The sequence below is a fragment of the Triticum urartu genome, chromosome 3A (assembly GCF_056163025.1).
Source record: "Triticum urartu cultivar PI428250 chromosome 3A, HENAU_Tu73, whole genome shotgun sequence".
NCBI lineage: Eukaryota > Viridiplantae > Streptophyta > Magnoliopsida > Poales > Poaceae > Triticum > Triticum urartu.
In genome coordinates, this window is record NC_141875.1 from 45,626,079 (window position 1) to 45,640,661 (window position 14,583).

At 49.1% G+C, this 14,583-nt stretch overlaps 1 protein-coding gene across 1 annotated transcript; it reads right to left on the bottom strand.

Annotated features, from left to right (window-relative positions):
- Nucleotides 1-768: 768 nt before the first annotated feature.
- Nucleotides 769-4,376, bottom strand: CER10 (3-oxo-5-alpha-steroid 4-dehydrogenase family protein). Its single transcript, XM_048705785.2, has 4 exons — nt 4,144-4,376; nt 3,959-3,998; nt 1,291-2,045; nt 769-1,192 (listed from the first exon to the last, which is right to left on the bottom strand). Exons 1-4 carry the CDS (start codon nt 4,210-4,212, stop codon nt 1,124-1,126), a joined length of 933 nt encoding a protein of 310 aa, XP_048561742.1. The 5' UTR covers nt 4,213-4,376; the 3' UTR covers nt 769-1,123.
- Between the last annotated feature and the right edge of the window lie 10,207 nt (nt 4,377-14,583).

Sequence of the window (14,583 nt, forward strand, 5' to 3'; positions counted from 1 at the left end):
TATAAATAAATCATAAACTATCAGTCTAAGACTCTAGGTCCTAGTACTACTTGAAGATGATGGCCGTGGAATTGCTGCGAAAATTCAGCCCCACATGACACTATATCCACACATGACTATGTGTGCAAAGACAATAATTTTGATGAAGTCAAGTGTTTCTTTTTTCTGTCAACTCAAATGGTGCAAGGAAATCTGCCTAGGGCCTCGTTGGATTCTGGTAGAAACATTCCGTTCCAGCTGACCGGCGACAAGTGCTACCGCGGTGCAGGTCGCCCGGCAGTCGCAGACGACCGGCGACAGCGAGGCAGCACGTGAAAATGATGGTCAGCAAGAACTCTTCCAGTCTGACTGGCTACCGCCCATCAAGGTCTTTTATGTGAATTTCCACATGCATGTACATACAGAAGAGGAGAAAAAAATAGCATTGGTTTTGTGTGACTAGTATTTATTTACTTATTTCCGAGAGAGAAAACACTGACTGATGGTGATAAGCTGACAAGTCACCGGGAAGCTGACTGGCAGAGAATGCAGAGTGGCCATCACCAACCATAAATAAATTAACCAACAGATCATCTCTGTACCATATGCCCTAATTGACCTCTTCCAACGACTTTGTGGATGAGCACGCACAGCAACGTCAAGCAAGCATGCGAACATTGTCAAACTTCAAGTAAGATGACTTAGGAAGGAATGATGATAAAGCATCAGAACGGCAAATGGTTGCATCATCGACTTCTCAGAAGAACGGAACACGGGCCGACACATATCTGATGAATCATCTTAGTGTTGGACTTGACTATGACAACACGTTGCGGTGCGGCGTAAATAAACCCCAGAGAAAGTTTTTCAACAATATGGTACTTCCTCCGTAAACTAATATAATAGTGTTTAGATCACTATTTCAGTTATCTAAACGCTCTTCTATTAGTTTACAGAGGGAGTAAGAAAATACATCCTTCGGATAAGAACATTTGGACTACATAATTGAGGTTTGACAGCTGGTACAAGGCACGATTAGTAGGAATGTTTGAGTGAAATCGATTGATGGCTTTTAACTTTGGAACGCTGGAACAGAATAAATGTTGAATCTCCAGATGCAGGCCTTGCGAGCACCGTGACTTCTTCACAGGAATGGAGGAAGAATCACCCATCGGCGGGGGTACTTGGGCCGCCCGTCCTTCCCGTCGAACAGCTGCACAAGAAAGAAGCAAATGTCAGTAAAGCCATGCAGTTTTCACAGGTTTTGTTCCGTGTTCAGTAATTCAGTGTGCAGAGAAGAGGTACACTTGCCTTCCTTAGGCGGCTGTGCTTCCCGAGCGCCCAGTTGGTCATGATAGCCGCCGCCACAGCAAGGAAGACATAACCCGCCACGGTCTGTGTGGCGATGTTGAACCCCAGCCATTGGTAGATCTCGGTGGTGTAGTTCGCGCACGTCACGATGTTGAACAGGAAGCCCCGTGGGATCTGGTAGCCGCCGCTGCCAGTCGGGCTCCTGAGGTTCCTCAGCAGGATGTGGCAGTAGAAGTTTGCGATCTGGCACACGACCCCGATGCCGAACCCAATCTTCATCTGCAGGTCACTCACAGGGGTGTACAGAGGGTGGTTGCAGTAGTAGGCAATGTACGCTCCAAAGGTCCAGTAGTAGGCGCAGTTCCTGAAGACGTTTGACACGGGGGAAGTCGCGTGGCTGAAGCGGTGGACGAAGAAGGTCTCCATGATCCTCTTGAAGTAGTGGAAGCAGAAGTAGTACATGGCATAGGTCTGGACAGGGTGGATGACCCGCTCTCCCTCATATCCAAAGTATTTGTAGACCGGCAGGTAATAGAAGATGGGGTAGATGATAAGAGGGCCGACGTATTCCCAGAAGAAGAGCGTGCTGTAGTAGACCTGCGGGCCTAAATCTTTGAAGACCACGGTCAGGGAACCGGAACCTTTCTCGCAGTATTCCGATAGGCTGGCCTTTTGACTGAGGACAACTGGCTTTCCAGATTTTCCAGGTTGTGCAGGGAGGGTGAGCCGTTGCCTGGCAGGATAATACTTCTTAGCTGCATGGTGTAAACACAAGTGATTAGCAACTCATACACCATTGCTCTTCATAGAGAAAGAAAGCATAAACAAAAACATGATCAACCATGTCAGTGTAGCCCATTCATATTGTTCTGAACAATAGCAGGGAAGCAAGTTTCATGCATAGGGAAGATCTAATGGTAACACTGTTCTCAACATTAGCAGCTTATGGTGCAGGCTCAAAAGCAGAACAGCAACAGTATGCATCTAGCAGGGCATGCTACACTTAGTTTGGCAGTAAAGTAACTATATTAGTCTTGTATGATCAGAATTAGAAGTGCTGCTTGAAGACAATGTCGAAACATGAGCTACTTATGGCAACAAACAATCAAACAAACTAGTAAAAGTGGAAAGGGTGCAGAATTAGGATGGAACTATTTTCAAAGTTTCCAACATATTTGACCAAGATCGGGACGTGGATTATCAGTTTATCACTATGTTTCAGGAGAATTGTTTCTTAGTTGAGCCGCACGCACCATCAGGATTATAATATTCTATTCTGCAGCTCAAAAGTTCAGACTGGTGGCATTTCATACATTAAACAGTACACTGCATCACCATATGTGGTGATCTGTCTCCTGACTCAATCACATGGCACCAGATCTGCTTTAATGGTCCAGCATGAGTAATAACTGTGTGTAAGCCTCACTTTAAGATTACAGGATGGCAAGTTAATATGCTAACATGGTAGCTCTGTGGGTATGGAAAAGGTTATAAAGGATAAGATGATGCCTACAAACTTGGCAATAAATACCATAAGTAATATAGGATTCTTGATCAGCAAAGCAGCGAAAATTTTGCTCAGTGACAGTCTCAACTAATTCATAGCAAAATTAGATGCTCAAATAGGAAGAACACATAAAAAGGGGTAAAGGAAAAATGGAGTTATCATGGGAAAACACCTAAAGAAAACTAAGTTGCTCAGGAACCATCATAGTACATACTTTCTCCATCAGGCTAAGATATGATAAACAATCATCAGGCCATCTCAAACAAACTTGGCCAACAGAAAAGGGGGAGATTGCATAGAAAATAAATGCAGAACATACCAAAAAACATCCAGTTTCACCTAACAAGCAGGAAAATCACAACTAAACCTTGCAGCATAAACATGTACTAAAAGAGAGATTTCTTGCAATTATTTACTTCTCGTCTTAAATGTGACCAAAGGTTGCAATTTCAGATTAAGTAGCTTAGAACAGAAAACAGAGTACCAATAGACATTATTAGCTTGCCGCAGCAACTTGTTTTATTTTTCAAAGGGATCCACATAATGTTAATTTTCACCCTGTGTCATGATTGTTCTTTTTTCTAACACACAGTTGAAATTATGAAGTATATACCCAAACCAGTCTCCAAACGACACCTAGCCAAGTCCGTCATCTGAATTCGCTTATCCTTCTATAACCTTTCCTTCTCCAGAAACAACAAATCATATGACCGCAATTAACTGAAATACTCATGCGGAAGTGCAATTTTGTATTTAAGAAATAAAAAAAGCACCCACGAAGCTTGTGAGTGCATAGATGTGGACGGCCAACTCCCTCCTACCTAGACAAGATCCTAACAACCTGCACCAGCCACAGGACCCTACCAGATGAGGGCAAGCAAGGAGCAAAACACTGGCTACAGGCCCTTCACTGCACTGATGTGATTGTCAAGCAGTACTTACTAAATATGACCCAAACACAGTGTAGCGTTCAGCTCATCTACTTGTTCACTGACGAATTTGGTACTACTTGGTTTAACCAACGCAGCACCCCCAGCGAACTCATCTGGTCACCACACTGACTGAACTGCGGTTGACGGTGCTAGTATTTTTTTCAGATTTGAACTCAAATCTGGAAGTAGAAGGTATTGGCGGGGAGGAAAGAGAGGTGATGAAACGTACTCTTGGCGTGGATGGCCTCCTGCAGATCCGCGACCTTGGCCTGCAGAGAAAACGGGAACCACGGGGCGAACGGTCAGGCCGAGCTTGGAAACTCCGGTCTCGAGATCTTAATTAAACCCCGGGCAAGAGAAAGCGAAACCCTCCCCCGGCCCACGGCGCGGAAGGAAGAGCGGGCGGGCGCGTACCGAGTCCTTGAGCTCGACGCCGCCCTTGACGACCTCGCGGCCGCTCCGCGACACGACGGAGACCTTCATGCTCCCTCCGGCGTGCCTCCGCTGGTGGCTTCAAGCAGCAAGGCGAGGCGAGCTGAACCTGTGGCGGAGGTGGAGAGGAGGGCAGAGAGAAGGCTGTGTGGGGGAGAAGGGGTCGGAGGGGGAGGCGTATTTGATTGAGATCCCGCGGCGGTGGGGGGAGGTGCGGGCCGGTGGGGCGTTGGGCGGACGGGCCCACCGGAGTTATGCGCAGGCGTTAAGGCGGAGGAGGAGGATGCAGCGTCTTGACGCGGACCGGGTCTCCCTGGTCACGGCCCAGGACTCTTTGCGTACCAGCCGAGTCGTTAACCGGTGCTACCTACAACTACAATCTGCCTAAACAAAAAAAAAGGAGTAGAACTTACACAACCCAGGTGTGTAATATCATAAAGACCAAAATACAAGTAACGCAAAGACTGACATGACAAAACTGAAAAGACAACAGGATGCCTCTGAGCTTGACACCAACGCCCGTCACCTGCCTTCGACACCGCCACAACAGCCACCGAAGGAAAAAAAAGTGACGGATCACCTTCTCATCCGAGCTTGACGCCGCTCCATCGCTGATCTGCAGTTTTGCGGACCTCCAAGATGGCTCACCGAAGGTGAAACCATATGATGTTGAACGAATTAGTCTCACCCGCAAAAAAAAGTGTACTCCGGTGGCGAAACTGATTCGTGGAATCAGCGCGAATCAGCTTCGCCACTGAAGCGGATATCCACATGTGAATAAAATCCAAGCAAAGCTAAAACAAACAGGGCCGAGCTGAGTGAACAAACACACTAAAACGTGAATATATACATTTGATCTAGGGAAAAGTTAAAACATCCTATATTTATTAACTGATGGAGTACTCACTTGCAGTGTGATCTTCCTGTAAAAAAAGGAACTTCTAGTATGATGATCTTGCATGCGTAAGCTCCGCAAAAAAAAACGTGTTTATCACTTTAGAATAACGTGCAAACTTTTGTATCCGCGGTGTGACCCTCCAACATCTTGAGATGGTGTATGGACTGGGTTCAGCACGACGGGATTAGAGAGAGAGGGTCTCAGTTGGTTGGGTGGGGAGTAGGCCGGGCGGCCCAACGGCCCCGAACGACTGAACGCGGCGGCCGGCCGTAATTCCTCGCACGCCATCTTCCCGTGCTCCCGTTCCATCGCATCGCATGATGCACTTGCACGCCGTCCGTCACACGCCCCGCTGTACCACGTTTACCAACACCGACGACCAACCCACACCCGCCCACCTGCACGTATGTATCGCTATAGGCGTGACGATTGAATGTGGTGGGAAGTTTGTGTGCATTCCCGAAGAAATCGTAGTTTTGAAAAAACGAAAACCGTGAGACGATTTTGGCGACGGCTATGCGTCGGCCGACTGACGCGCATATTGAACAGACCATCTTTGGTATCGTTGTCGTTGGATCAATCATGTGACAGCACGTTCGATATGGGCCGCGTCGGCAACCGGCGACTGTTTGCAGCATTGTTGGAGTTGTGTCGAATATAGTGTACGAGGTAGGTTACAGTTGGACTTGTAGTTGTATTGTGTTTAGATAGGATATGGAGTCATGTCCAAATAGGACACTTATATTCTAGGCCTCTCTTATATAGCGAGGGTAGACACACGATGTAACCTATGCCAACATAATAGCACAGGCGCGCAAGGGGGAGCCGGCGGCGTGTGCCGGTGTCCGGGTGGCCGGTGTGCGGTATTGTAGCGGTGTCACGGGGACGAGCGCCCGTAGTCAGGCCCCGGGGATGTAACCATATCGGTGAACCTCGTTAACAAATCTCGGTATCGTGCTCGTGTGATTGCTTGGTCCTCGGATGATCGACGTATGCTTCGGATTTATTCTAACAAGTGGTATCATGAGCTAGGTTATTCGAAGGCTGCGAAAGTTGATCTAGAGGAGGCGGAGTTGGTTTGCTGTTTTGGTTCGCCGCGGCGGTGAACGACTATCAGCGGACGGAAGCCGTGGTTGAGAGCGATCTGGAATTTGGTGAGTACTCCGAGCAGCACGAAGCAGCATAGACGCGGCTCAGTAGCAGGTCATCGTATCGATTGGATCGGGAGTTCTCGTCGAGATCCGATCGATGCAGCGGCGTTATGCATGGAGCGGCAAAGGGCTAGCCGACTAGGGCAGCGGCGCGTCTGGTGGCTGGGAGCTGAGCGAACGCGTGGAGAGCTTCGGCTCGAGGCGGAGGCCCGGCGGTAGTAGCAGCCAGGAGCGGCTGGGCAAGGCCCATGTGGCAGGCGCGGAGCTGAAGTCCAGGAGCACCTGCGTACAAGATGCAAAGCGTGGGATTTGTTTGGATTAAAAAAGAAAGCACGATGTCTTGGTTCACATGATACGAGCGTGCATGTGTGTTATGGGCAGATAAGGTGATGCTTGCTGCTAAGGGTACACGGAGATGCACTAGCAAAATAGTGACCGGGAAAAATAATTGTGCGATGACTTAGGGCCTGGCTTGCATGGAAGTTTTTCTGTCAAGATTGCTGATAGGGCTCGGAGATTATGTGAAGTGGAGGACAGTGTGTCATAAGGATCATGCAAACATACGGCGTCCAAGACATGCACGGATGTGCGAGCGGTCATGATGCAGGGTGGAGCATGGTTGCAGTCGAACAAGTTCGGCTGCGTCGGACTAGATAGTCAGACGGATCGACGCAAATCGGTTGTTACAGAAGACGGTGCAGGATCAGCGATGGCAACATAGGAGCGTGATGCTGATGATGACCGACTTCTGGGGCGTGGAAACACGTGGCGCAGGCCCAAGGGCTTGTGTGGTTTCGACAAGACTATGGCGTGGGGTTGATTCAAGATGGCGTATGCATGTGAGCTTGAAGTCGACGGGACGCGAGGGTGGACTGACCATCTACCATGAAGTCATGTTGAAGGTGGAGCTGGATTGAGGGGCCACGGTGTAAGGATCTAGAGAATCGAAGCCTATTCAGCGGATGAGGAAAAGCGAGTGACACGCAGTTCGGACTGGAGCCCAGTAGTCTGATGGAAGCGTGAAACTCGTCATCGGTCGGTGATGATCGATGGTACTATGTAGTGGGGGTTGAGTGGTGTGGGTTCGCGACCCTTGAGACTCGACCGGGACAGCGGAGGCTCGACGCGGTAATAGCGGCGAGGCGTGCGGTATGCACGGGACATGGAGATGGGCCAGGGCTCTGGTGGTCATACATGTGGTGAGACAACTGCGAATTTGACTCGGGATGACTACAAGCAACAGTGAAATTCTTTCAAGTTTCAGATAGACGGTCAAGAAAGGAGCGGTGATGTTGAGTTCAGGTAACTCTTATGTGTGACACCCAATATGTGAGTTGTTCACTTTCACGCAGGTCAGTGATCGGTGTGTGATGGCGTTGGACTGATACTCTGAAAGCTGGGAGCGCAAACTAGAGTGACGTGGAACTTAATTTCGCTCGAGTGTTGATTGTGGTCAAGAAAAGAAGGGACTACAAGTTGCAGGTGGAGTCACATGGAGTCTTTGGAGTAGCAGCGGTACTCATGGGATAAGCTCAAGTCCAATGTACATGGAAGTTTGACGCATTGACAAATTCAGGGTGGTGGAGGATATTCGCCAAGGTGGAGTTTGTTGGAGTTGTGTCGAATATAGTGTACGAGGTAGGTTACAGTTGGACTTGTAGTTGTATTGTGTTTAGATAGGATATGGAGTCATGTCCAAGTAGGACACTTGTATTCTAGGCCTCTCTTATATAGCGAGGGTAGACACACGATGTAACATATGCCAACATAATAGCACAGGCGCGCAAGGGGGAGCCGGCGGCGTGTGCCGGTGCCCGGGTGGCCGGTGTGCGGTATTGTAGCGGTGTCCCGGGGACGAGCGCCCGTAGTCAGGCCCCGGGGATGTAACCATATCGGTGAACCTCGTTAACAAATCTCGATGTCGTGCTCGTGTGATTGCTTGGTCCTCGGATGATCGACGTATGCCTCGGATTTATTGTAACAATGATCAATGTTGTGCTCGCTCGAAGGTTTGCAAGACAGGTGCTTGCAATGTGACTCATGTTGTGCTCCCGATTTAAGCGTGGTGATTGGCCATAGCATTGTTCGCTCGCAGTGCGTATTAGACCGGCCACCATCCCTTACAACAACAACCATCGGCCATCGGGAGGCACTTCGCTTCCTCACGCTCGCTTGCGCGCGGACTGAGTGGCGGATGTTGAGGGAAATGGATAAACAAACACCGATGAGATCAGAAAGGTGTCGAAGGAGAAGAATCACAAGGAATCGAAGGGCTCACACTAAGAAGATAGCATGTGGTGCGCTCGTCGCATGAGGAGAAAGGGAAAGCCATGAATAGGCCCGCGAGGACACGCGGCAAAAGCGAGAGGCGGTCGAGTAGGATGAAAGATCAGTGGGGTGAGTGTTGGCCCCATGGAAACTAGGGTACCACGGGCCTGCGTCCTTGGGCTTGACTATGCCCCCTGTGGCGTAGCGGCCCCCGGGGTTGATCCACCCAGGAGGGTCTGAAAAACACTTGCCCATGAGGTCCCGGGAAGCCTCTCCACCATGTCGAGAAGGACCACTCGAGAATTGTGAATCCCGGGGGCGTCGCTCGTAGTCCCTCCTCTTCCTTCTGCTACATGCAATGATAATCAGAGGACAGTACAGCGGGAATCGCTTTGGGATGGGCGCAAGTAAAGCCTTCCCCCGCCCGCGGTCATCCACAGTGGCCACGACGGTTCCCTGCCCTTGTACGTTGCTACAGGGCCGGTACTATGGCACTACCACATTGTGCGGGGAAAGAAGCGGGCAAATATCCACGGTGCAATGTGCTACCCCGGCAGCCATTATCACAAGCACGTACGCGCATGACACAATCGACCATACCTCTTCGGTACAAGTTAGAGCTGGCCTATTCAATGTAATATATTGAGCCAATGAGGACCTCTGCGAGGGGCCCGGCAAGGCGGTATAAATAGGCAAAGGTTGTGACCTTCGAGGAGGGGGGGGGGGATTCCTGGAAAACACAAGTCACACATTGTAGCCAACTATCATATGAAATAAAAGAGCAAATGCAGGAGTAGGGTGTTACACCAACATGGTGGCCTGAACCTGGGTACTTCCCGTGTGTTCTTCCTCCTTCACTCGGTCATGACTTATGAAACTAGACGTGTTTAATCCATGACCGAACTTCCAAAGTGTTGTAGCTAACAACACAATGTCCGGTTCTTAGACACTGGCAGTGAGGAAGAGCATTTTCCATAATACTCTTGTAAATTATTTATCGTGTTCACACTATCTTAGAGGATTTCTTTCTTCACTGCTAATTCCCTTATGGAAACCTTCTACCACATCATTGTCCTATAGTTGGCTATGGAGAAGTGATAACAAAGAATACGATAACCACTCGGAAAACAAAAGCATAACATAGTACGTCTTGGTCGAAAACCTTGGTCAAAAACCGGGCAACAGTGGACCGTCATCTCCCTCCGAGCGTATCATTCCTGGTCCCACACAGGTAAGATGAATCGACAGAGCAAGCCATCACACTTCACGGCGTCGACCGCCGAAGATGAGGGCCAGGAGGAGCCGGTCGGGTTCGCGTGCGCGCGCCATGCAGCGTTCCTAGAGCTAATGTCGTCTGAGTTCCCTGGGATACACCACGCTGGAGGGAAACCACCTCACTTTCGCATACTTCGTCGTTGCCGGTCTCCCCGTCCTCCGAGAGCTTGACCGGGTAAGCTAAGCTGAGATCTATCACATCGCCCACCCAGATCCTCTACGTTACTCGAACCAAGCTTGTACGAATTAGGCGAAAATGATCCGGTGACTGCTATTTGTCGGTCGGTTGACAAGTAGATTGGATCGGTCGTCTCCAAAGCCCTTGGATGAACCGCGCGACGGTCGTTCGATTTGGGCCGCATCACTAGCAAGTTTTTGCAATATAAGCCATCTTGTGTTTGAAGGTTTGCAACATGAGCCATGTTTCGCTTGCTTGAATGCGCTCCAAGGTTTGCGATTTGCAACATGGCTCATGTTGTGCTCCTTATTTAAGGTGTGGTGGTAGGCCACTCGCAGCGCCTACGACCCGGCTCGTCGGGCTAAAAACCACCCCTTGCAACATTGTCCATCGGCCATGGGGAGGCACTCCTCTCCCCCACATTTACTTGGGGAGCAACCACAAGTTGGTCAAAAGAGCGTAAGGATTAGGGAGGCGCATCTATGGCTACTGTTGTTGGGAGGGAGAAAATGATGGATGGCGAGATCGGGCGGTGCCGAAGAAGAAGAATCACATGGGAATCAAAGGCTTCGCACTGAGCAGAAAACATGTGGATGCGCTCGCTAACCCTTGTTCAAGAAGGTGTTCTTACTATAGACGTCACCAAGAAGAAGAAGGGGGAACTCCTCTCGTAGTCGCTAAGAGCATCTATAGCCGGACCCCTCAAACGTCCCGAACACTGTCCGGATAGGAGAGAGAGAAAATGCCACCCAACCATAACCCCCACTCTGTCCGGGCGTGTCGAGCAGTCCACATATCTCAATATATCCAACCCATATATGGGGAAGATGCGGGAATGTGTGGGCTGTCCAGGCACCCGTTCCACGTCAGACCATCCCATCCTTGCCCCACATGTCATCCAGTCCGAGCACAAGACCCATCTCCTCTCTCTCTCTCTTCCTTGCCCGCTAGAGAGCCGGACCTCGCAGGCCCGATGCCTACCCTACCACCAAGCTACGGGCAGCAAGAGCTCGTCTGGCTGAGCCTGTCGTGGTTCTAAGTCTGACAGTAGAATGGGGGTAGGAATGTAGATGCGAGATCTTAGTGTTGGAAATATGCCCTAGAGGCAATAATAAAATGGTTATTATTATATTTCTTTGTTCATGATAATTGTCTATTGTTCATGCTATAATTGTGTTATCCAGAAATCGTAATACATGTGTGAATACATAGACCACAACACGTCCCTAGTGAGCCTCTAGTTGACTAGCTCGTTGATCAAAGGATAGTCATGGTTTCCTGACTATGGACATTAGATGTCATTGATAACGGGATCACATCATTAGGAGAATGATGTGATGGACAAGACCCAATCCTAAGCTTAGCTCAAAGATCGTGTAGTTCGTTTGCTGTAGCTTTTCTGAATGTCAAGTATCATTTCCTTAGACCATGAGATTGTGCAACTCCCGGATACCGTAGGAGTGCCTTGGGTGTGCCAAACGTCACAACGTAACTGGGTGACTATAAAGGTACATTACAGGTATCTCCGAAAGTGTCTGTTGGGTTGGCATGAATCGAGACTGGGATTTGTCACTCCGTATGACGGAGAGGTATCTCTGGGCCCACTCGGTAATGCATCATCATAATGAGCACAAAGTGATCAAGTGATTGATCACGGGATCATGCATTACGGTACGAGTAAAGTGACTTGCCGGTAACGAGACTGAACAAGGTATTGGGATACCGACGATCGAGTCTCGGGCAAGTAACGTACCGATTGACAAAGGGAATTGTATATGGATTGATTGAATCCTCGACATCATGGTTCATCCAATGAGATCATCGTGGAGCTTGTGGGAGCCAACATGGGTATCCAGATCCCGCTGTTGGTTATTGACCGGACAGGCTTCTCGGTCATGTCTGCATGTCTCCTGAACCCGTAGGGTCTACACACTTAAGGTTCGATGACGCTAGGGTTGTAGAGATATTAGCACACGGTAACCCGAAAGTTGTTTAGAGTCCCGGATGAGATCCCGGACGTCACGAGGAGTTCCGGAATGGTCCGGAGGTAAATATTTATATATAGGAAGTCCAGTTTCGGCCTTCGGGAAGGTTTCAGGGTCACCGATATTGTACCGGGACCACCGGAAGGGTCCCGGGGGTCCACCGGGTGGGGCCACCTATCCCGAAGGGCCCCATGGGCTGAAGTGGGAGGGGAACCAGCCCCTAGTGGGCTGGTGCGCCCCCCTTGGGCCTCCCCCTGCGCCTAGGGTTAGAAACCCTAGGGGTGGGGGCGCCACCCTTGCCTTGGGGGGCAAGGCACCCCCTTGGCCGGCGCCCCCCTCCCTAGGCACCCTATATATAGTGGGGGGGGGAGGGAGGGCTGCACACCAAAGCCCCTGGCCTCTCCCTCTCCCTCCCGTGACACTCCTCCATCTCCCAGCGCTTGGCGAAGCCCTGCCGAGATCACCGTTGCTTCCACCACCACGCCATCGTGCTGCTGGATCTTCATCAACCTCTCCTTCCCCCTTGCTGGATCAAGAAGGAGGAGACGTCTCCCAACCGTACGTGTGTTGAACGCGGAGGTGCCATCCGTTCGGCACTAGGTCATCGGTGATTTGAATCACGTCGAGTACAACTCCATCAACCCCGTTCTCTTGAACGCTTCCGCTTGTGATCTACAAGGGTATGTAGATGCACTCCTATCTCCCTCGTTGCTAGATGACTCCATAGATTGATCTTGGTGATGCGTAGAAATTTTTTAAAATTCTGCTACGTTCCCCAACAGTGGTATCATGAGCTAGGTCTATGCGTAGTTACTATGCACGAGTACAACACAAAGTAGTTGTGGGCGTCGATATTGTCAATTTGCTTGCCGTTACTAGTCTTATCTTGATTCGGCGGCATCGTGGGATGAAGCGGCCCGGACCAACCTTACATGTACGCTTACATGAGACCGGTTCCACCGACTGACATGCACTAGTTGCATAAGGTGGCTGGCGGGTGTCTGTCTCTCCCACTTTAGTCGGATCGGATTCGATGAACAGGGTCCTTATGAAGGGTAAATAGAAATTGGCAATTCACGTTGTGGTTTTGGTGTAGGTAAGAAACGTTCTTGCTAGAAACCTATAGCAGCCACGTAAAAACTTGCAACAACAATTAGAGGACGTCTAACTTGTTTTTGCAGCAAGTGTTTTGTGATGTGATATGGCCAAAGGTTGTGATGAATGATGAATGATATATGTGATGTATGAGATTGATCATGTTCTTGTAATAGGAATCACGACTTGCATGTCGATGAGTACGACAACCGGCAGGAGCCATAGGAGTTGTCTTTATTTATTTATGACCTGCGTGTCAACATAAACGTCATGTAATTACTTTACTTTATTGCTAAAGCGTTAGCCATAGTAGTAGAAGTAATAGATGACGAGACAACTTCAAGAAGACACGATGATGGAGATCATGGTGTCATGCTGGTGACAACGATGATCATGGAGCCCCGAAGATGGAGATCAAAGGAGCAAATGATATTGGCCATATCATGTCACTATTTGATTGCATGTGATGTTTATCATGTTTTATATCTTATTTGCTTAGAACGACAGTAGCTTAAATAAGATGATCCCTCGTAATAATTTCAAGAAAGTGTTCCCCCTAACTGTGCACCGTTGCGAAGGTTCGTTGTTTCGAAGCACCACGTGATGATCGGGTGTGACAGATTCTAACGTTCGAATACAACGGGTGTAAGATAGATTTACACACGCAATACAGTTAGGTTGACTTGACAAGCCTAGCATGTACAGACATGGCCTCGGAACACAGAAGACCGAAAGGTCGAGCATGAGTCGTATAGAAGATACGATCAACATGAAGATGTTCACCGATGTTGACTAGTCCGTCTCACGTGATGATCGGACACGGCCTAGTTGACTCGGATCATGTTATACTTAGATGACTGGAGGGATGTCTATCTGAGTGGGAGTTCATTTAATAATTTGATTAGATGAACTTAATTATCATGAACTTTTAGTCTAAAATCTTTACAATATGTCTTGTAGATCAAATGGCCCACGTTGTCCTCAACTTCAACACGTTCCTAGAGAAAACCAAGCTGAAAGACGATGGCAGCAACTATACGGACTGGGTCCGGAACCCGAGGATCATCCTCATAGCTGCCAAGAAAGATTATGTCCTAGAAGCACCGCTAGGTGACGCACCCGTCCCACAGAACCAAGACGTTATGAATGCTTGGTAGACACGTGCTGATGATTACTCCCTTGTTCAGTGTGGCATGCTTTACAGCTTAGAACTGGGGCTCCAAAAGCGTTTTGAGAGACACGGAGCATATGAGATATTCGAAGAGCTGAAAATGGTTTTTCAAGCTCATGCCCGGGTCGAGAGATATGAAGTCTCCGACAAGTTCTTCAGCTGTAAGATGGAGGAAAATAGTTCTGTTAGCGAGCACATACTCAAAATGTCTGGGTTGCATAACCGCTTGACTCAGCTGGGAGTTAATCTCCCGGATGACGCGGTCATTGACAGAATCCTTCAGTCGCTTCCACCGAGCTACAAGAGCTTTGTGATGAAATTCAATATGCAGGGGATGGAAAAGACCATTCCTGAAGTATTTGCAATGCTGAAATCAGCAGAGGTAGAAGTCAAAAAGGAAC